Source organism: Schistocerca nitens, chromosome 7, assembly GCF_023898315.1.
Source record: "Schistocerca nitens isolate TAMUIC-IGC-003100 chromosome 7, iqSchNite1.1, whole genome shotgun sequence".
In the NCBI taxonomy this organism is placed as follows: Eukaryota; Metazoa; Arthropoda; class Insecta; order Orthoptera; family Acrididae; genus Schistocerca; species Schistocerca nitens.
The window spans coordinates 65797620-65822155 of record NC_064620.1 but is presented as its reverse complement, the minus strand read 5'-3'; the positions used below and the strand labels follow the sequence as shown (position 1 = coordinate 65822155).

At 40.6% G+C, this 24536-nt stretch overlaps 1 protein-coding gene across 3 annotated transcripts in view; it reads left to right on the top strand.

Annotated features, from left to right (window-relative positions):
- LOC126194894 (F-box only protein 22-like) overlaps positions 1-24536 on the top strand; it is a 213153-nt gene that overhangs the window by 138737 nt on the left and 49880 nt on the right. For all 3 annotated transcript variants that reach the window (XM_049933246.1, XM_049933247.1, XM_049933245.1), the window contains exon 8: positions 11606-11798. In XM_049933246.1, the coding sequence (XP_049789203.1) occupies positions 11606-11798 (193 nt within the window). The remainder of the gene's footprint in view (positions 1-11605; positions 11799-24536) is intronic.

The window sequence follows — 24536 nt, the reverse complement described above, 5'->3', positions numbered from 1 at the left end:
CACAGATGTATCTAAGCAGTCATTATTTCAGTGTTCCGTACGCAAATGAAATGGGAAGAAACTCTAATACATTGTTTAATTGGAAGTACCCTCTGCCATAAACTTAAAAGCGATTTGCCAACCATGAATGTAGATGTGGTTGTTGTAGAAAAGGGCCCATTGCTGTAGTCACTGAATGTTTCTTGAATACTAGCTTTTTGTCAAACAATGGAAGCTTTCACAACCAATAACCAATTGTCTTAGTTGCTGGTGATATTCCGAATTGTCTACATTTCTCTCACCATTTCTCCAAGCCCATACTGTGAGACATATGCCATTGCTACTAACATCTTTCCGTGTGTCGAAGTGGTAAGACTGGTGCACACCTTAGCTTTTCCGTAATGTCTTTGGGGTGTGAAATGTGTTTTAAATGCCTCCGACCATATGAATGTGATGCTCTTGCAGTGTATCACATTTAAAACATACAATATATTGGGAGCTTTAGGAATATATTTGGCATAATAATTTATTTGCACCAAAAAGTTTATAGCTTAAAAGTACTTCCCACCAGTCAGTTTTGCTAGCAACTCCTCTGACCAGGGAATGGCACAAGGCTCTATTAGGCAGATTGACTATAGTCATAAAATTTCCACAAAATTACAATGCTGTGCTCGATTTTTTTTTTTTATATATATACAAACTATTGATATGACCTAATTACTCACATTTAATTCTGTTAATCTAACTTTGGAAAGAAGTGTCTTGTTCCACTAAATTAATTGAATCTTGCACAATGAACCCAAAAGAAATGAATGCATCAAGCCTATTTCCACAACAGGAGTGCTTCTTATCAATTGCTTGGACCGTGCTTCTGTTCTGAACATAACATTAATTAGTATTCAAACAATGGAAACTCCAGGTGAGAATATCAGCAATGTAGGAAAAGACAAGATTGCTAATTACTGTAAAGAAGACACGTCAGGTTGCAGACAGACACAATTAAGACACATAAAGCTTTCGGCCACAGTCTTTCTTTCAAAGTTGATCAATGTTACTGCTGCACTTGCATCCAATTGAAATAATACCAAATGCATATTGATGTAAAGTGTCATTACCAATTTATAAGTTGTATTGGATCAAGTGTAACATTGAGCTTCTTATATGTTTACTTCCATTGCAACACTTTGCTCACTTAAGTGTGACTGTGCCATTTTGTGTTACAGAGACTTGCTAACCGGGCTGATGTGATGCAATACTGGCATATTGCATTGCAAAAACAGCAGTGTTTAAGTGTGTGCATAATAGAGCACTGCGGGCAGGACTGCAGTGGCTGTGCAGAACACTTTATTGACTATTTATGATGCTTGCTGCTCAGGCATGAAGTCCCTGCTCAGTTCTAGTGGCCACACCACATGCCCGGTGCGTGCTCAATGTCAGTCTCAGGCCCTGTCTGACATATTGGATAACTGATTCACTACACGCACTGTATACCAGCATTATTTTTGGTTGCTGTTCTGTTTTCATGTTGGCTTGCTGGATGAGCTTGAATGCTTGAGCAATCTATAATACCTGGTTTAGTGATGGGTCTTCTAAATTTAAAGCCTTGTGTCATACCTTCTTATCTAATGCATGCTGCACAATTATAGCATCAATAAAAGTGTCCATGTACATCATCTGACATTGTTGACATCTAAAGGCACGTTGATGTCCTATTCATTGTAAATCTGTTATCTATAACATGTACAATTGATTCTCACTTTTGTGCTTTTGATAAAAATATAACTTCGTGGCCACAATATTCATTTACTTGTGACAGTGTACTTCTAATGGGTCACACATTTCTACTAATGTAAAAGTTTCTCATTCTACTGCTGGGACCAGCTTAAAAAACAAATAAAATACATTTTATGTAGACAATGATAAAAAGAAGGCTTGTTGTCTTCATATGTCCACTACCTTAAAAGCTGCAAGATGCTGTCACAATCATTTGACTTGTAACTCCCAATCCTCTTTGGCATCCTCGAATGGTGATAATGCTGGCAGGAGTGGGAGTGCAGTGACCTGTGTTGATGCTGGAGGAGTTTTCTGCTGTATTTTTAAGACATAATCCCACAGTTTTTACATTAATCCAGTAGTATGTTATGTTGTTCTTGTAGCTGCTGTAATTGGTGTTCTTATTACTACATTTGTTTTTGTTGTGCCAAAAAAAATTGGCATCAATTTTATTATTTGATAATCCACTGAAAATCCTGGTACATCTCGTAGTGAATTAAATGTTGGCTCTACTGTCATTTGTTTTTAACATACAAAAATCACTTCAGGTGTACATACACACGACAAACACCTGAAGCGTTAATAAAGACACCAGGTCAAACTTGTAGTCACCAGTTGACAAGAAGTTGTCAACAGCATGATCACAGTCAATCCCAATAACATCTACATACACATTCCAGGTAGCACAAGGTTCTTCATCCATAGGTCATTCTGCAGGGTAGCTTGAGTGAGATGGGTAATGAGTTGAGATTGGAACTTTGACAGAATTCCTTTTAAATTGTGTTAAATCTGTCTTCAGTTTGAACATGAATCTGTATGATTTACATTGTTGTGATTGAAACACCACTCTCTTTTTTTTTTTTAATATAATTGCTTAATTGCAGAAATGCCTTTGTTGCCATTTTGATTATTATTTATTCCTTTATTATTAAAAATAACAATGAGTGCTGCCATAAGCAATAGGCAAGGGTTTTAATCAGGGGCGGGCAAACGTTGCACGCGGCTTATGAGCGCACAGCGCTGCACGTGTGCTGCTCGCGTGCAATCGTTGACCGGGGCTGTGGCGACAGCCGGCAGGTTGCGTCAGTGTAGTGCCAGGCTAAGCTGCGGACGTTGATGCGAAGCGACCACTACGTAGCGAACGTTGTATTTCAAGAACCGGAAAATGCAGATTGAAACAAGGAAACGGATAAGTGGAGATTTGCTATCTTTTAAAAAGTAATGGGAGAATCATTTTTCTTTGTGCAAAAACGTGAAAATTCGAAATGTTTAATATGTGGCAGTATTCTCGCTGGTCAGCGGCAGTTTAGTATTGGAGGCCATTATAATAAATTTCACAAGGATGAGTACAATTTATTGTCGGATTCTGAGCTGATGGGGAAATTGACTGAGCTTAAGAAGAGCGATCTGACGATACTAGATGAATCTGTTGTAGTTGCTGTTGTCACGAGAGATCTGCAACTTTGTTTTGCCAAGTCTCTCATCTAAATGATTTAACATTTTATGGAACACTGTTTTCAATTTTTCAGGACGACAACAATAATACCCTAGCGGTACGTGCAAGTTATAAGATTGTGCTTAATATAGCGAGAGCTGGAAAACCATTTCCTGAATTAATAAGTCTCGGTTAAGAGCAAACATCTGTGATGAAAATTTACGTAGCTGTTTGCGTTTGTCTGTATGTAGAAATTTTGTTCCAGATATTAAACTTATTGTAAACTTCACCTGTGATAATTAAATGAAACGGATCATAGGTAATAGGTACTCTTTCAAACCATGATTTCTTTCAAGCACTCCTACTAAACTTATTCCTTCATTCAATAAAGCAAGCTAGGAAACAAAACGCAGTACAGAGGAAGGAGTGGACAGAAGGTATGGTGGGGAGGGGAGATAAGCGGGTGGCCAGCTCGCCCCTGTGTTCACGCAGAACACCTGTTAACTGCACGTGTGCAAGTGCACCGCACACGTGCAGGATTCCTGCCCGCCTCTGGTTTTAATTATGAGTTATATTTACTTGGCTTCCTGTTGGAACAACAATGAGCAACAATGAGTGCAAGGGCCAAACCATTGTTTCACTATTCTTCTAAATTTCTGTTCCTTTTTTTTTTTTTTTTTTTTTTTCAGTATTTGTTGTGGCTTTGTTCACGGTAGCTAGTAACGTGCCAAAATTCAGTTTCCTTTATGCAGTAAATTACAAAGTTACATTAATATATCTGGATCTGATATATTTTCTTCTAATTGTAAAATGCTTCTGTGCAAAACATTTGAGCAGTCAATCAACTATAAAAAAAAAAATATTTCCTTTCTCAGTATACCAATACAACCAAACTTAAAGATGCATTTGCCAAGGCTACCGTGAAGATGATTTCTTTGCTTCCAACAACAATTGCAACATGGAGTCAAAAATCACAATTTGCATCTGACGTATGTAAAGCTTTCATTGATGCTGGAATCCCTTTGTGGAAACCACAGAATCCTATGTCAAGGGGACTTGTCTGTGAATACCAGGGGAAACCTTGAAAAAATTGTCAGTTTTCTAAACAGTGTAACTCAAAGAATAAGATTTGTTAGCCCATATAATGCTTGCTGTCTTTTAAGACATCTTTTGGGAACATTTTTATATGTGAACCACAGCTTTAGCTCTCACGCTCTTTTTTAATTATAATTTTTTTTTTGCAAGTGAAATACACCTTGCTAATTATTTATGCACATCATAGGTGCACATTACTCAAAATACAAACAAAGTAGAAAGTTTATTGTTTTCCTGTAAGCTCTTTACACTATTATCTTCAAAGCAGACTATTGAAAAGATGGTGTTGTCATACATTGGGCAAAAAGAATTTTAAGTATGATTATCAAAAATTTTTGAAATGAATTCAGTTTTTTTTTGAGAGAAAAGCAATTAATTTTCAAAGTTAAGTCACAAGAGTAGTCTACTTTTTAGTTAAGCATGTTATAAGACTGTATACAAAATTTCAACAATTTTTAGTTTTTAGCCAGAGTGTACCAGAATATGAAATAATTTAACTTTCGGTAAATTCAAGTTAAAGTTGAAACTTGCTTTTTCTATTAAACTTGCATGGCACTAATGCATCCCAGGTCCATATTCATCTTGTTTCCTGTTTTGTTCTTCCTCTTTTCTCTTTTTCACACTTCTTTTTCTTATTCTTGCTTCTTTGGTGGCTTCCAATACCGATTCTTCTGCTTCGAAGTCTCTCCTTCGGTCAATGGCTATTAGAGCTCTATGTGTATGTAGTCCACCATGCACTCCCATCATTTCTATAACATTACGCCTTGACACTGCACCGTCATTGAAACATAGAACAACATCATCACACCTATTTTCAAAGTATTTAGCCCTACTACATCAGTTTTTGGTATCCGTTCCCATATAAAATTGTTGAAACTTACATTTGGATTTTGAGTCCTACCGTGCAAACATTTCACTAATAATCTTGTGCCACTAAGATCCCTATATAGATTTTATTACTTCCATTATAGCAAATGGCAAAGAATGTTTATGGTTGTAGGTCACACCTTGAGTAACAACACTCTGGTAGCCACACCATAAATTACTCCCAGATGGGCAGAGTGCATGACGTGGGTTGTCAGCTGTGGAGGATTTATGAAAGGAGGTAGCCCATACTCCCTTTTATTCCCTCAAGGTCATTTTTATTTTATCTTATTGGTTATCCATAATAATACTGCAACCTGTTTATTTCTTCATCTGTAAGCCGACCGCATCCACTAATGCACTTAGCTAAGTTCTTTCCCTTCAAATTCCTCTCCAAGTTACACAATCTTATACCTAACCTTTTCTGGACATGTCCAACATATTCCATATTTTCAATTTTTGTGTCACCATAAGGTTTGGATTCCCAAACTTTCTGGTATGCTTTTGGGTCTTCATCTCCTAGTTAAGATGTATACATCGCACCATATTTCTCCACTGACCTGTGAAATATCTTCACAACACCTTCAGATTCCATCCCTCCATTATAACCACTAAAATTAACCAAACCTTTATGATTTTGAGTTCCACTAGTACAGCCATGACAGTACTCGGTAATACATTCCGCGTCAATGACTTTACCATTGTCCGAGGAGGTAGCTGTCACTACATCATTTAGGGAGCTATGGCCCCTTCATTGCCAGGATGCACCCAGGGCTGCAGACGTGCGTGTATTGCTGTCATTCGTGTCTATACTTTCCTGAACAGCATTTTTTATACTATCATTTGCTACTTCTTCTAAAGTCTGTAGAATAATTGTATTGTACCTGTCACACCTCGTAGGGCGAGGTAAGTGTATAAGAGCACAGAAAATTTGTGCACTACTATATGCTTTGCCTATACATCTCATAGCATAACCAAGTTTATTATTTGTGGTATACATTCTCTGTTTAGTTACACCACAAGTATAACCACATTTGCTTCAATCACAGAAGTTATAAACAATTCTTAATTGTGATGCACAACCTCATCTAGCACGTATCACATCAGCTACCTTCACACCACTATTGCCACATTCCTTAAATTGCAAAGCTTTATTTATTTGTTCAGATAGAGCAGAGTGTTCAACAATAACATAACTTGAATCGACACATTGCTTTTCAGTATTAGCAGAGTTAATCTATTTGGTGAACCGATTTCCATAAAATTTATGTTGTTTACTATCTTAATTCTTACCGTCGCTTTAAAATGAAATAAGCAACTCACACACGCAATGAGAAACTCATACACACAATTACTTTGCTGTAAACAAAATATTCACGCCAAAACAACAGCAAACTGTGACTAAACTCTGCATAAACAAAAGATAAGCAACTGTAAAGCTTTGACAGGTTAGCCAACTTAAGGGACTAAAATGTCATAAAAATGAAACAAATGAGAGCAAAACTTTATTTTTAACAGAGCTTACTGTGTGCCATGGTGGTGATGTAGTACGTGCAACCACTTTTAAATTCCTCTAATTTTGGTACTTCCTGTTGTCCATTTTCCTGGAAGTAAACTTTTTCTCGTTCAGAAAACTACAGAGCATTTTTTAAGACAAAAAGTATATAATTTATTTTTTTGACAGTTATTCACGTACAAGTCCCCTTAAGACTGTTTTTGGAGAAGTATACAGACGAATCTGTGCACAGTGAGTCGAATTTGTGGAAATGTCACATGAGTGAATGTTACAATGAAGTAATGAAAATCACTAAAGATGAAGTAAAAAATAAAAGATCTGGATTTCAGCTGATGAGCCAACTGATCCTATAGGTCTTTTTATTGCTAATGTCCTTGTTAGACAATTCGATCCATGAGAAAGTGAATTAATAAAAGCTGTACTGCTGACAACAGAATGTCTGGAAAAAGTTAACAATTCATAAATCATACAGCTTTTTACCAATTCATTACTTTTGTTTTGACCTGAAGAAATTCAGTAAGACAATGTATTACTTTTTGCCTTTGCTTCAAATTATTTATTGCACACTTGGTAACTTATAACTTGCTGAAAAAACTGAAAAATGTTTTTGAATTAATTTTGCTGTAAGTTTGGAATAATGTGCAACATTCTTAAGTCCAGTAATATAATGTAGTGAAGTTCTACCTATCAAGTGGTTTAGCTGATAAGGACTTCTGTATGGAAGTTCTAGGCAGTTTAGTTTACATGATGCAATTCAAACAAAACACCCAGGCTTGTAAATAATTCATGCCACTGTGATACTGCACTATACTTACATTTAAGTACTCTCCAAAAAAGTTGAGGTGCAGAGTTGTCAGTAGGCAAATAATACTGGACCATCACTTAGACTGGACTGAAATACAAATTCAGTCTGCAAGAAGGCGTCAGTGTCACTTCGCTCACCACATAGATATAAAAAAGTATTGCCTTTTGAGCATACTTGATTATGGTGATGCTATTCTGCAGACACAGGCTGGAACAGGTGATTAATGCTTGTGTATAATACATTTCTGACGAAACAATGGAAAATCCAGGATGGAATGTAACAGTACCAGAGAAGGAAAGTTCCATTCACTATATAGTGAAGATGCTGAGCCGCGATAGGCATAGCAAAAAGATTCACACAATTATAGCTTTCGGCCATTAAGGCCTTAGTCAGCAGTAGACACACACACACTCACACAAACACAACTTGCACACCACACATCTGCAGTCTCAGAGAACTGAAACCACACTGTGAGCAGCAGCACCAGTGCATGATGCAGGATGCACTGGTGCTGCTGCTCACAGTGTGGTTTCAGTTCTCTGAGACTGCAGACGTGTGTGCAAGTTGTGTGTGTGCAAGTTGTGTGTGTGTGTGTGTGTGTGTGTGTGTGTGTGTGTGTCTACTGCTACTGCTACTGCTACTGCTGACAGAGGCCTTAATGGCCAAAAGCTGTAATTGTGTGAATCTTCTTGTTGTGCCTATCGCTACTCAGCATCTCCGCTGTATGGTGAGTGGAAACTTTCCTTCTCTGGTATTGATACATTTCTGATGTACACTTTTTCAACTGTATCTCCCGTGCCTATGAAAAATCATCGTGGCTATGTGCCAATAGGTGTAGAGACTATCATAATCTATGTTTGCTTTATCGTTGTCTCCCATCACTGCACTACCACATATTTGTCGTCAACTCTTAGAATACTATCTGGTCAACACAGCGAAATATACCAAAAAAGTAAAATCCTGTCTGTACCATCACATAATACTGTCATGTTCTCAAAATCATTTTCTGTATCATGAACCTGATCAGGGATCTTCCTCAAAATATCAGAGAAATTAAATTCTTTCCAAACTTCAAAAGACTGCTGATGGTCCACATTCTGTCACAATAGTCATTTCTCCCAGACTCCATGCAGCTCGCTTTCTTCAGTCCCCCTCCTCCACACCTTTCCCCTACCCCTTGTTGGCAGAGTTCTCTATTTATATTCTGTTCATGCCTAACAGTTTCTGTCACTATCATTTCAGTTTTCTCTTTCTTTATCTCTTTCACTTCTGATAATACTTAACGTGGCTTAAAATGTGCTAAGCTGATCTGTATCATTATAAATGTGCTTTATTATTATTATAATTATTATTAATATTATATATGATCTATTTTTGACAGTGTAATGTAACTAGATAGGTAAAAAAAAAAATCTATTCACCAAGCAGCGGCGGGAGGAAACACACACACACACAGACACACACACACACACACACACACACACACACACACACACACACACAGAGAGAGAGAGAGAGAGAGAGAGAGAGGGTAGGTTTTATTTATGCAAGCTTTGGGAACCAGTGGCTCCTCCTTCCGGCAGAGGGGTTGAAGGGGAAGGAACAGGGGTGAAATAAAAGGACTGGAGAGGTTTAGGAAAAGGGACAGAGTTCAGAAAAGCCCCCAGAACCCTGGGTCAAGGTAGATTTACTGGTAGGTCTCCCGTGATATGCCACTTGGTGAGCCGATTTTTTTTTAGTATTATTATTGTTATTAGTATCATTAGTGTCATTATTATTATCATTATTATTATTCTTACAATATTATGAAAAGGAAAGTTACCACTCACCATATAGTGGAGATGCTGAGTCGCAGATGAGCACAACAAAAAGACTGTCACGCACACACGCGCGCGCGCGCAACACTCACACACGACTGCAGTCTCAGGCAACTGACACCACATTGCGAGCAGCAGCACCAGTGCATGATGGGAGTGGTGACTGTGTGGAGGTAAGGAGGAGGCTGGGGCGGGGAGGGGGAGGGATAGTAGGGTAGGGGTGGCGGATAGCGCAGTGCTTTGGGAGCATGCAGCGACATGTTGGAGACAGGTTTGGGCAGCTATGTCCAGTCGAGAGGTTAGGCGGAGGGCAAGGGTGCAGTTGGGGAGGGGGGCGGGGGTAGCAGAAAAGGAGAGAAGTAAGAAGACTGGGTGTGATGGTGGAATGCAGGCTGTGTAGTGCCAGCATGCGAACAGGGAAGGGGCTGGATGGGTGCGGACAATGACTAACGAAGGTTGAGGCCAGGAGGGTTACAGGAACATAGGACGTATTGCAGAGAAAGTTCCCACCTGTGCAATTCAGAAAAGCTGTGGGGAAGTGGGAAGGATCCATCTGGCACAGGATGTGAAGCAGTCATTGAAATGGAGGATGTCATGTTTGGCAAAGTGTTCAGCAACAGGGTGGAACCTCTTGTTTCTTGGCCATAGTTTGTCGGTGGCCATTCATGCGGACAGACAGCTTTGTGATTGTCATGCCCACATAGAATGCAGCACAGTGGTTGCAGTTTAGCTTGTAGATCACATGACTGGTTCCACAAGTATCCCTTCCTTTGATGAGTAGGTGATGTTTGTGACTGGACTGGAGTAGGTGGTGGTGGGAGGATGTATGGGACAGGTCTTACATCTAGGTCTAATACAGGGGAGCCATGAGGTAAGGGGTAGGGAGGAGGTGTTGTGTAGGTACAAATGAGTGTACTGTGTAGGTTCGGTGGATGGCGGAATACCACTATGGGAGGGGTGGGCAGGATAGCGGGCAGGATATTTCTCATTTCAGGGCACGATGAGAGGTAGTAGAAACCCTGGTGGAGAATGCAGTTCAGTTGCCCCAGTCCTGAGTGGCACTGAGTTACGAGGGGAATGCTACTCTGTGGCCATATGGTGTGACTTTGGGAGGTGGTGGGGAACTGGAAAGACAAGGGACAGGAGATATATTTTTGTACAGGATTGGGAGGATAATTACAGTTTGTGAAGGATTCAGTGAGATCCTTGGTATATTTCGTGAGGGACTGCTCATCACTGCAGATGCAATGACTACGGGTAGCTAGGCTGTATGGAAGGAACTTGTTGGTATTCGACAGCTGCCACCTGTTCCAACTCCCTATCCCTGTGGCCAGAATGAGCTCATTGGTGCCACATCCCTGTCCTATAAATCTGCTGCTTCTCCCTCCCAGCTGTCAGATAACCTGTCACTTCCTTCCTTACTGCTCCCTGCCTCCTTTCTCTGCTTGCCCTATCCATCTAACAAAACCCCTCACCCCATGCGGGCTGAAGTGTCAGCCCATTGTAGTCTTCCAGAAAAACGCTACAGGTGAGTACACTTGTGTGTGTGTGTGTGTGTGTGGGTGTGTGGGGAGGGGGGGGGGGGGGTGCTTGAGTACACAACATTCTATGACTCTGAAAAAGGATTTGTGCAACATCTACTCAGCTATTCAGAGAGTTGTTACCTTTACTCCAAATTATTTATACTCCACCAAAGACTTTCCATGCCATATCACATATACAATATAGTTTGTGGAACTCTGACATTGTTTTGTTAGGAGGAGGAACAGCAACTTTAATTAATTTTATTATTTCTTTAGTTTCCTGTCTTACGATTAGTTATGTTTAGATTTCTGTTAATGGTGACTAGTTCCAATAGTATTTATTCATTTTTAAGGCAGAGAATGTTCAGTGTGAACTGTTGAGAGGCTCAAAATGTACAAATATTACACTATGAAATTAGCTCATTAATCACATGAGAATGACTCTTGCTAATAGTTTGAAACTGAACGGATTTGTTCAAAACTAGTCACCATTAACTCAAATGTGAATGCAACTTCGACAGAAAACAAGAGAGAGTAAAATGCAACAAAACATATACGGGGTACATCATGTGCAAATATACTACCTTACAAAACATGTTTTTAGAGTTGAACACACAAAGTTCGCTTTTATGAAACTTCATACATAGCATTTGTTTATGGATCATGTAAATCATTTGAGACCACCATCTGCAACAATTGTTTATAGAGACAGTGCCTTATTTCCTTTTGCTAAAAGAATGCAATTTAATTTTTGTTCTTGCTTCTATCACATACATTAATATTTGTTTCTTATCACAGGCAGCCAGAACAATTTGTAATTGGAGGTGGATTTTTTAATCAGTTCCATTTTGTAACAAATGATGAGAAGAAGTGTTCAAAGGCAGGAGCAATTGTTGGCATAGCATTTTCAGGGAATAATGTGCATTGTACTTCCACCCTACTGGATACAGATATAAGGTGCAAAGCTGAAGTTGCAAGTCTTATGGATGAAGTGAGTGCACAGAAGTTCACAATAAATACTACAAATTGATGAATTCTTTTACAGGATAGTTCATAGACAAGATATCAGTGAAAATCTGTCATGACAGAAATTTTCTTGCATAACTATTCCTAAAGTAAACAATTTTTCAAGAAAACCATAAAATTGAGAGAGAAAATTGCTGGCCATTGTTTATCTTCAGAAGAAATGTCACTGCTGCTGACAGATATATATGAAATTACAAACACTAGCCTAGCTTTTGAACTAATGGTTCTATAAGAGTGATGGATTGGGAAAAGTTAAAAAAGATCAATTCATTCAGTGCCCGGGATGAGTTCTCTGTCTTCCCACTTCCTTACAACTGGTGGATTCCTCTCATCCTGGGGTCTGTTTGACATGTGCTTCCTTTTTGAACTTTTGCAAACTATCCCCCTCTCCTCACCAAGGTAGGAACTGGACTATCAGTCCCAAAAGCTAGGACAGTGGCGGAAGATTTCACATTTCTCCTGAAGGTAAACACTAGCCAGCACTCTTGTAACTCAGTTTTCTTTTGTAATGCACTTTGTAATGTCGTAGTCATAGAATTTATGCTGAAACTTCATGCAACCATTTATTTCAGAACAGAAATTATATTGTAGTAAAATAATTATTCTTCAGTCCTAAATGTTTTCAGATTTTGTGGATTTTAAACCCCTTTTTGGATTATATGGTTTAAGTGGATATTGTGTTGAGCCTACAACACTAGAGGAAAACTATCAGAATAATATTGCAGCTTTTAGACATAATTAGGTTCCACTAGTTCCCATCTCTGTAGCTGAATAGTCAGCATGTCTGACTCTTCATGCAGAGGACTTGGGTTCAATTTCAAGTACTGCTTGGGATTTTTCTTGGTGAGATGACTGGAACAGGGTGCGCTTAGTCTTGTGATGGCAATTGAGCAACTACTTGTACAGGAAGTACTCTTGAGAGTTCACAACTGCTGGGAGAAGAGCGATGAGATGATTGCTTGCTGCTCCGTGCTAAATTGGCACAGGACGACATTGTAGCTGGTCAACGTCAACTGGCTGCAGAGTTAAGTTTGATGAAGTTCTTTGCTCCTCATCATGCCATAGCTCTGTAATCAGTTCATACTGTTTCAGAACATGTCAGAAATGTTTCTTAGGTGATGACTGAGGCCAATAGTAGCCAGTTATGCCAATAATAGCCTTTTACCATTGCTTTAACTTTGGGTCTTCACGTTTTGCATCCAGATGAATTAAGTTGACATTTTTTTCATATATGGAGAACATTCAAAGAGACAAGATACAAATGAAGAAATAAAATCTAGCCATGTTAATGGATCCAATCTGAAATCTTTAAACTTATAGCCTGACAGTGAATCAACAAAAACAACATGATGCACACAGTTTTGTGTACTGTCTGCTCGTCTAATATAGGATGCCTAGGAAGCTGTTTTCTTGGATTGCTAGACAACAATTTGAGCAAATCTACATATACATCTACATCCATACTCTGCAAGCCACCTGACGGTGTGTGGCGGAGGGTTCCTTGAGTACCTCTATCGGTTCTCCCTTCTATTCCAGTCTCGTATTGTTCGTGGGAAGAAAGATTATCGGTATGCCTCTGTGTGGGCTCTAATCTCTCTGATTTTATCCTCATGGTCTCTTCGCGAGATATAAATAGGAGGGAGCAACATAGCCACACAGTCTAAGGTGCTGCAGTCATGGACTGTGCGGCTGGTCCTGGTGGAGGTTCGAGTCCTCCCTCGGGCATGGATGTGTGTGCTTGTTCTTAGGATAATTTAGGTTAAGTAGTGTGTAAGCTTAGGGACTAATGACCTTAGCAGTTAGGTCCCATAAGATTTCACACACATTTGAACATTTTTTGGAGCAACATACTGCTTGACTCCTCAGTGAAGGTATGTTCTCGAAACTTCAACAAAAGCCTGTACCGAGCTACTGAGCGTCTCTCTTGCAGAGTCTTCCACTGGAGTTTATCTATCATCTCTGTAATGCTTTCACGATTTCTAACTGATCCTGTAATGAACCGCACTTGGATCTTCTCTATCTCTTCTATCAACCCTATCTGGTACGGGTCCACCACCTGTGAGCAGTATTCAAGCAGTGGGCGAACAAGTGTACTGTAACCTACTTCCTTTGTTTTCGGACTGCATTTACTTAGGATTCTTCCAATGAATCTCAGTCTGGCATCTGCTTTACCGACGATTAATTTTATATGGTCATTCCATTTTAAATCAGTCCTAATGCCTACTCCCCGACCTGCTATATTGTAGCTAAATGATAAAGGATGTTTCTTTCTATGTATTCGCAGCACATTACACTTGTCTACATTGATATTCAATTGCCATTCCCTGCTCCATGTGTCAATTGGTTGCAGATCCTCCTGCATTTCAGTACAATTTTCCATTGTTACACCCTCTCGATATACTACAGCATCATCTGCAAAAAGCCTCAGCGAACTTCCGATGTTATCCGCAAGGTCATTTATATATATTGTGAATAGCAACGGTCCTACAACACTTCCCTGTGGTACACCTGAAATCACTCTTACTTCAGAGCACTTCTCTCCATTGAGAATGACATGGTGCATTCAGTTATATCGGAACTCTTCAATTCAGTTACACAATTGGTCTGATAATCCATATGCTCTTACTTTGTTCATTAAGCGACTGTGGGGAACTGTATCAAACGCCTTGCGGAAGTCAAGAAACAACACGACATCTACCTGCGAACCCATGTCTATGGCCCTCTGAGTCTCGTGGATGAATAGTGCGAGCTGGGTTTCACACGATCGTCTTTTTCGAAACCCATGCTGATTCCTACAGAGTAGATTTCTATTCTCCGGAAAAGTCATTATACTCAACCATAATACGTGTTCCAAAATTCTACAACTGATCGACATTAGAGATATAGGTCTATAGTTCTGCACATCTGTTCGAAGTCCCTTCTTGAAAACGGGGATGACCTGTGCCATTTTCCAATCTTTTGGAATGCTGCACTCTTCTAGAGACCTACGGTACACCGCTGCAAGAAGGGGGGCAAGTTCCTTCGCGTACTCTGTGTAAAATTGAACTGGTATCCCATAAGGTCTGGCGGCCTTTCCTCTTTGAGCGATTTTAATTGTTTTTCTATCCCTCTGTTGTCCATTTTGCTATCTACCATTTTGTCATCTGTGCAACAATCCAGAGAAGGAACTACAGTGCAGTCTTCCTTTGTTTCAGTACCATTATGGTCATAGAGTGTCTGGACATTTTGTTTTGATCCACCTACCGCTTTGACATAAGACCATAATTTCTTAAGATTTTCTGCCAAGTCAGTACATAGAACTTTACTTTCGAATTCATTGAAAGCCTCTCACATAGCCCTCCTCTCACTACATTTCGCTTCGTGTAATTTTTGTTTGTGTGCGAGGCTTTGGCTATGTTTATGTTTGCTGTGAAGTTCCCTTTGCTTCCGTAGCTGTTTTCTAACTCGGTTGTTGTACCACGGTGGCTCTTTTCCATCTCTTATGATCTTGCTTGGCACATACTCATCTAATGCATATTGTACGATGGGTTTGAACTTTGTCCACTGATCCTCAACACTTTCTGTACTTGAGATAAAACTTTTGTGTTGAGCTGTCAAGTACTCTGTAATCTGCTTTTTGTCACTTTTGCTAAACAGAAAAATCTTCCTACCTTTTTTGATATTTCTGTTTACGGCTGAAATCATCGATGCAGTAACCGCTTTATGATCGCTGATTCCTGTTCTGCCTTAACTGTTTCAAATAGTTCGGGTCTGTTAGTCACCAGAAGGTCTAATATGTTATCACCATGAGTTGGTTCTCTGTTTAACTTCTGAAAGTAGTTTTCAGATAATGCACTTAAAAAGATTTCACTGGTTTCTTTGTCCCTGCCACCAGTTATAAACGCTTGAGTCACCCAGTCTATATCTGGTAAATTAAAATCTCCACCCAGAACTATAACATGGTCAGGAAATCTACTCGAAATATTTTCCAAATTTTCCTTCAGGTGCTCTCCCACAAAAGCTGCTGAGCCAGAGGGCCTATAGAGACATCCAATTACCATGTTTGAGCCTGCTATAATCGCGACCTTCATCCAAATTATTTCATGTTTCGGATCTCCGTCAATTTCTTTTGATACTATTGCACTTTTTATCACTATAAACACGCCTCCCTCTTCACTGTCCAGCCTGTCTCTGTGGTACACATTCCATTCTGAGTTTAGAATTTCATTACTGTTTACATCTCATTTCAGCCAACTTTCCGTCCCAATTACTATGTGGGCATTGTGACCGTTTATTAATGAGAGCAGTTCTGGGACCTTTCTATAGACGCTCCTGCAGTTTACTATTACCACATTAATATTGTTATTCTCTGTGCATTTTGCCTACTGCTACCTTGTCAAGTCTCAGGAGGCATCTCGTCGGGCCTAGGGAAGGAATCTCTAACCGAAAAAACCCACTTGTGCACTCCACACGTACTCGGCTACCATTGTAGCCACTTCCTGCGTGTAGTGCACGCCTGACCTATTCAGGGGGACCCTACATTTCTCCACCCGACAGCGGAGGTCGAGAAATTTGCACCCCGCACCCCAGATCTCCGCAGAATCGTCTGAGCCTCTGGTTTAAGCCTTCAACTTGGCTCCAAACCAGAGGACCACGATCAGTTCTGGGAACAATACTACAAATAGTTAGCTCAGATTCCACCCCGCGAGCGAGGCTTTCCGCCTTCACCAACTCCGACAACTTTTTGTATGAACTGAGGATGACCTCTGAACCCAGACGGCTGGAGTCATTGGTGCCGACATGAGCAACAATTTGCAGTAGGGTGCACCCAGTGCTCTCTGTTGCCGCCGGCAGGGCCTCCTCCACATCTCGGATGAGACCCACCCTCCACCCCCGGCAAGCAGACAGAGTGAACACTGGCCTTCTTTCCCGACCTTTCCGCTATTTCCCTAAGGGGCTCCATGACCCGCCTAACATTGGAGCTCCCAGTCACTAATAAACCCCTCCCCCCATGTGCCTGCTCAGACCTTGCTGAAGGAGCAGCCACACATCCACTCACAGGCTGAGTGGGTGATGCCACACAGCCAGCCTCCATACTGACCCTCCGCCTCGTGCGACATGAACGCCGTTGAACCCGCCACTCTCCTTGGGGAGAGGGTGGCCCAACCGCTCTCCGTACCCACAAAGATGTCTCGACAGCAGGGACCGTGGATGAAGCATGTAACACCTGGGGTGTACCAAGCGACGCACCAGACTCCCCACTGCCGCTACACTCAGAGGCAGCAGCCTGAAAACGGCTGACCGCGAACAGTGGCCAGCTCCTTTTGCGTCTGTACACAGCAGTCACACATCCTATCCGTCTTAAGAAATCAACAATTTACTGCAGAGAGTTAATCAACTTTTAACTAGACTGCTAATTCACTAAAGGCAGCTGATAGCTGACTAAACTGTGATTACTAGACACTTCTTGTTGGAAACAATGAAAATGAGTACTACCTGTCTCTGGACTGTATTCAAAACAAACACGAAATCTATGGAACACTATTACTAATACTCGAAAATTAAAGCTTCCTAAAAGCAAAAATGCACGGAAAAAAGTGATAAGTAAGAAAAACACAGTTAATACTTAAATTTATGTAGCTTGCTGCACAGCAGATGGCATATTAATGAAGTTTATTATAGGAAGTTAAATTGACAGTACTTAATTTTGTGTATTCACAAAGGAGTGTTGCAAGCAAATGGAGACATGCAAATAATCAATGTCCTTCAGTATACACAATTTCAATGCAAGCAAAACAATTCAGTCCGTAAGTCATTGCTGTAGTGTTTGAATGATGGCTCGTCTTTCACACTGCCTGTGGCTAGGCAGCAGAGCACTTACATTCTCTTCGTATAGGGGCCATTCCTGTCTTGGTGTCGGGTTTGTCAGTGTACTATTTGCTGACGTCGTCTCACAGCCCTCTCTGCTCTTCCGTTCTCGATTGTTGTGCCGGCGCTTGTCATTACACCGGAACATTCCCCCACCCCCAAAGTGATGGACCGTCGTCATGTAAGTAGCGCGACAACATTGAGGAAGCAGGAGTGTGGGCGCTTTGCTGGACCAGAAGCTGTGGCTGCAGGGGACGTTAAGATTCCGGTCATACCCTGCCATCTGGCATTCACTCTGGCTGAAAATGACCAGAAGTGTGCGCATCCACCTCAGGAGGCCAATAACCAGATGTAGAAGGCATCGGCTTCTGCAGTGTGGGCGGGTCCAGCTCCTTCGGTAGGAGGAGAGGAGGTGAGAAATAGTTGCAGTGCTTGATCTCTGGTGTGTGCGGAGCGAAATTTGGCCATCTGCTGCTTGAATGTTCTTACAAAACGTTCCACTTCACTGTTTGACTATGTATGGGATGATTCACTAGTTAGATGCTGTGTGCCATTGTGTTTACAGAATGTTTCAAATTCATTTGACGTGAACTGAGGTCCATTGTCTGTCACTATGACTTCAGGTAAACCTTCGAGGCAAAAAATAGAGGACACCTGAATTGTGCTACGTGATGATGTCGAGTTCATTGGCACAGCAAAAGGAAACTTGCTATGTGAGTTAACCACAATTAACCAGTGAGTGTTCCAAAAAGGTCCCACAAAGTCTGTGTGCACACATTGCCATGTTGATTGCGAGTTAGGCCAAACAGAGAATTTTTGTGGCAGAGTGGACTGATTTTCCGCACATGCGTGACACTGAGACGTCATCTGTTCTATTTGGATGTCCATACCTTAGCAAGTACAGTGTCGATGCGCTAACTGTTTCATTCAAACAGTCCCCCAGTGTCCTTGGTGAAATAACTGCAACACTTCTTTCTGCAAAGCTTTAGGGATCAACACAAGTGACTGTCCCTGTCATTTTGTGCAAGACTCTCACCTTTCTGTATAGCAAGGCTATGCTAGTGTGCAAAGTATTGGCGCACTACAGAGTTCTTTATGCTATGCAAGGAATGAGGCCAAGATGTGTGAATGTATGTTAGCAAAATGTTCAAATCTGAATCAGCTTCCATGGTCTGTGCAATTTTCCTATAGTTCACCAGAAAGGCTTGTAGAAATTCAGAATCCAGAGCATTGATGTGATAACAAGATGCAGCAGAAGCATCAAAATCTGTATCAGGGCCAGTCAGAAGACATGAAATCACATCCGCGGTACCATGTTGAGCTGTCGGACAATACACAATGTCGTACTTGTATTGAGACAACAACAAATTCCATCCTCGTCGCCAATTTTTGTGTACTGCCCACTTGTCTAATATAGGGTGCCTCGGAAGCTGTTTTCTCAGATCGCTACACAACAATTCAAGCAAATCATATTAATGGAGTTTATTACAGTAAGTTAAAGTGATAATACTTAACTTTGCGTATTCACAAAGGTGTGTCAGATGCAAATGGCGACATGCAAATAATCAGTGTCCTTTGGTATATACAATTTCAATGCTAGCTAAACAATGCAATTCATAAGTTGCTGCTGCAGCATTTGTATGACGGCTCGTGTTCCACTTCACCCACGGCTAGGCGGCACTGCACTTATTTCTCTTCGTACAGAGGCTGCTCCAGTCTTGGTGTTGGGTTTGTCAGTGTACTAGTGGCTGATGTCATTTCATAGCCCTCTCTGCTCTTCTGTCCGTGATCGTTGTGCCGGCACTTGTTACGCTGGAACACACATCTATAATCCAAACATCATTCCAAGAAGGAAAGAAATCTGAAAATGGAACACACTTAGTCATGCAATGTTTCATTAATCACTGCCCAACCTACCTACAAAGCTATAATGAAATTCTCTACAATAGCAGTGTGCCCAACTTCTCATCACAAGTTGACCTTTTCGCACTTTTCAGTTGACAACTTAATCTCGAAAGCCTATGTTGCGTCACTGATAGTGAAAGTGTATAAATAACCAGCCTCATACTGCCTATTTAAGTGTCATGTCATCATCATCAGCAGCAGCAGCAACAACAGCAGTTGGACATCCACTGCTTGACTAATGACTCCTCCACACTTTACAATGTGTTTCGGTCTTCACATGTAATCACCTGTGTTACGTAATGCCATCTAGCCACCTGTTATGTTGCTGCCTCAGTCTTTTCTCGTCTCTAGGCATTTTACAAAGATACATCAATCATTCATTCACTTTACTGTACTTACTGCCCCCATCAATTTGTATTTCATTAAAACTGTAACTGTGTTCCACTGGTTTGTTGTCAGAGCCATTTAATTTTTTTGTGTCTCTTCTAGTACTCCCCAGTGTATGCTTCTCTCCATTGCTTCCTCAGCAGACACCAGTTTATTCATGATTTTTACAGTGGTGGTTCGCATGTTTCTACTATGAGTCGTAACTGGCAGCACACACTTATTGCAGCTTTCCTTGTCCAACACATTGGAAACGTCCAGTAACTGTTATGAAAACTTTCTGAAGTTGCACAAGAACAACATTTATTTTTTGATGACCAGTTTCAGACTATTTATCTATTATCAAATCAGTCATAAATGTAAGTCCTCTGTTATTCCAGTCATACAAGTGGAAGATTGGCCATGAAGTCAATACCTGAGATAACAGGTAATATGGCCTCTGCATATGCTCATCACTGTCAGTTCCCTTTCACAGTTAGCGATGAGCATATGTGGAGGCCATATTACCTGTTATCTCAGGTATTGACTTCACGGCCATTTTTCCACTTGTATGTCTTGTGTAATGCAAGACTTACATTTATGGTTGATTTGATAATGGACAAACAGTCAGAAACTGGTCATCAATAAATAAATGTTTTTCTTCTGCAACTTAAGATTTTCGTAACAGTTGTTGGAATCACAAAAATTTTATGAATCCATTGCAGCTCCAGCATAGTGGAGATATGGGACGTTGGAAGCTTGGTTTTTAAATCCTGTTTAGTTATCAGGTGTGTTCCAGGTCATTTTTATTTATCTGTTTGATTCAGTTTCTGTTCATTCAGTCATCATCTCCAACTGCTCTGTAAAGGAAAACTTTTCAATTGTGCTTCTTTGACTCTATTTTTGATTTGAATTATTTTCATTTTTAATGTTCTCGTTGCAATTATTGTAGTCTTTTTATAATTTGTATTCACACCTACTTTCAGATTTGCTGTATTGAGTTCTCCCTTTTCTTTCTTTTTCAAAATGTGTTCTTCAGGAAAACAGTATAGTGTCATCAGCAAAACAAAGGCAGTTCTGATATGATCTGTTAACCAGGCACTTTCATTTTTCCTGATTAGCAAATCCGAAACCTTTCTGTAGGACTGACGATAATAGTTTTGTTAATGTTAATCTCTCTGCCTGAAATCTCTTTCAATTTTATATTTCCCACTATCTTGATGAAGGCTGATGGAAGCAGTAGCATTGCTGTATATCTTCTCCAGTACACTGACTGACACTGTCTTGTCAAAAGTAACCAGACACCCATTAGTAGGCCTTACATGAGGTGTGTCCACCCTTCACGATTTACAAGTTGAACTCTACTGGGGTGGAAACCAAAGAAGGTAGTGGCATTGTACACGGAGGTCTGGAATGAATTCAACATTCAGACTCATTCCAAAGGTGTTACATTGGCTTCAGGTTGCTGCTCAGTGCAGGCCAGCCCATTTCAGGAATGTTATTTGTCAACAATCGATTTCCTCACAGATGCTGCTTTATGACGGGGTGGTCACTCTAATACAATCAGTCATTGTCCCTAAACCATTGCTCTATTTTGCGCAGTACACAGTGTTGTACAGTGTGTTTGTATCTGCCCACATGTAGTGTTTTTAAAGCACATTAAGGGGCCCCTAACATAAGCATAAACCCCCCCTCAATTCTGTTACACCTCATCCATTGCTCTTCATTGTAGGCACTACACATGACATCAGGTAACATTCTCCAGGCATTCACCAAACCCAAACCCTTCCATCAGATTACCACAGAGCATAGTGTGATTCATCATTCCATACACTTATTTGTTGTCATCCACTGTCCAGAGGTGTCGCTCCTTACACCACCTCAAGTGTCACTTAAGCATTGCCTACAGAAATGTATGGCTTATTAGGGACTGTCAGCCATTCTGCCCCACTCTTCTTGACTCCTTACGCACAATCATTGCATTAGCTGGACTGCTGGTAGCACTTTGGAATGCACAAGTAATTCCTTCCACTGATTTCATGAGAATTTTTACAGCTACCCTCTGTAATGCTCGGCAGTGTCTTTCTTTCAGCACATAGCATCTGTTTTGTGTTGGTTTAATTGTGGTTCTTCCTTCACACTTCCACTTCATGACCTCCAATGACTATTCCACATTTGAAGTCACTGAGCTCTTGTGACTGACCCATTGTGCTGTTACTGCTTGTCTACTGACAACACAATACTCCCCTACTGCCCACCTCCTTTTATACCAGTGGTTTCACCTCACGTGACGTGATAAATTCTGCATCACATAGGAGTGTCTGCATACTTTCAATCACAGTGTGTAGATTGAAAAAGTGCCTTGTTTCTGCAGAGCTGGTAGTATATTTTGTTGAAACTGAGTTAAAAGCCCTCTCAAAAATATATGAATCTCAGTCAAAGTAGTAATTCATAGTCAGAATGGTCCAAATGGCTCTGAACACTATGGGACTTAACATCTGAGGTCATCAGTCCCCCTTAGAACTACTTAAACCTAACTAACCTAAGGATATCACACACATTCATGCTCGAAGCAGGATTTGAACCTGCGACCGTAGCAGTCGTGCAGTTCCAGACTGATGTGCCTAGAACCGCTTGGCCACACCGGCCGGCAATTTATAGTCATACCATTTGATAAATAACTTTATAACGATTCATTGTGCTATATCCATTTCAAAATCTAGTGTGTTCTTTTGCTCGATTAAAATTCAGTTTTTTTCAGTGCAGTTGGTAACTATTTTTGTGAATATCTTGTACTTTATGGAGAGGAGTTTTATGTCATGTCTGTCTCATTTCTTGTAAAATAGGACAATATTGGCATTTTTCTGATTTCGCAAAAAAAATTTTTCCTTCACAGATATTCTGTAAATATCCTTTTGTGTAACTCGTCGTGCTTTAATAATTATACCAAAGCACAGTCTCCCAGCCGTCTCGTTTCTTAATACATCAAATTCGTTTGGGCATCTCTTCTGATATTACTCCTCGAATTTCAATATCTTCATTATTCATGTTTTGTGCTTCTATTCATCTCTTGGAGTTGTGAAGGATTTTATTGAGTTATTAATTTACTAAGAATAATTTATTTACATTTAAGTACAGAATTTGCAAATTAGTAATGATCAAAATGATTATTATGTCTACTGCAGAAGTGTAGATAGATTATGTTATTAATCATTTATTTTTACAAAAACTTGTATGCATCACTGCTATCAATTTTAGTTACCATAAAACACTAATATTCCAGTTACATTGACGAAAGTATCTCAGGGCCATTACGAGGATTTTTAGTTATTGTTACGGAGAGAGAATGGAACTGTTGTTACTCAAAGAGAATGGAACTGGCAGGATTGTGACAGAAGTGTTAAAGTGCCTGTCGTTACCAGCAATCACTTTCTGATGGTGGCCCATGACAGCTCGTAGTGCTCACAGGAGCTGGCAGGTAGCATCCCTGGGTGGCGCCTCTTACACCCTTCTATGCTGGAGCTGTAGCAGAAATCATGTTGGAAGTGGACAGGAAGGCAACAGGTATGAATAGTTGACGGTTGTGCTCGGAACCAAAGTACTCAGCAACATCCAAATTGTGGATAGTATCGAAGACTGTACTCGAGAGTCTAGCAGTGAAGTGTTACACTACGATGATATCCCTCCGAGCGTTCTGCAAAGATTTCATCAGATTGGCTAGCTCACATTTTTCTTCTTGCCATAACCATTGCGCACCACCCTCTTTTCCCAGGTGAAAAAGATTGTGCACACTCATCAAAAAAGTTTTCCTCAAAAGTAGTTCTTTCATTGTGTCAATTTGCTTTTTCTCCAATACCTGCAGATGTGTAGAGTCTGTTGGTAATTTTCTTTCGTTGTCTCTGTCTCTTTACATAGGCAAATCTCTGCTTCCATAAAGTGCCCCAATGTGCATTTGACCTGTATCCTGTCAGTTCTTGTCTAGGCGACCCGTTAAAAGAGCACATTGGTTGCTTTGGAGCACTGCAAATGGTGCAGAGCTGGTACCACACAGCCTTGTAACCCTCCACTGTTGTCGTAAGTCAGGGCAGTGAAGTGGTGTGTGTGCATGCCATATGGTTGTATGGAGTAGTGTAGTAATATGGATTGACATGGAGACCTGACAGAAAGCAGCTATCATGTTTGAAAGTGCCTGTGGCCACATCTCAAATAACAGCTACCCAGTTGTTGGTGTAGCAGTGCTAACTGTTCAGTGTGTCTGCAAGGAATGATCTACCACTCACACCAATTTGGCGCAGTGGTCGTAAAGGGAACCTAACCAACAGAGACCTGAGATAGATGCCAGTAACAAATAGTTTCAAGCTGTCAGGAGATTCTGCTGTTAGTGAATGGATCTCCCTCTCAAGAAATTTACGCATGGACATTGTGAGAGGAACTCCATGCAATGGACTTATGGGGTCTGGTACTAATGGAAAGACCATTGCTCACAGTCGCACATAGAAAGCTGTGTGTCTTCATTGGGCCAAACAACACAGAAATTAGACAGTAGCTGACTACAGGCTGGTAGGCTGGTCCAACATCTCACGAATTA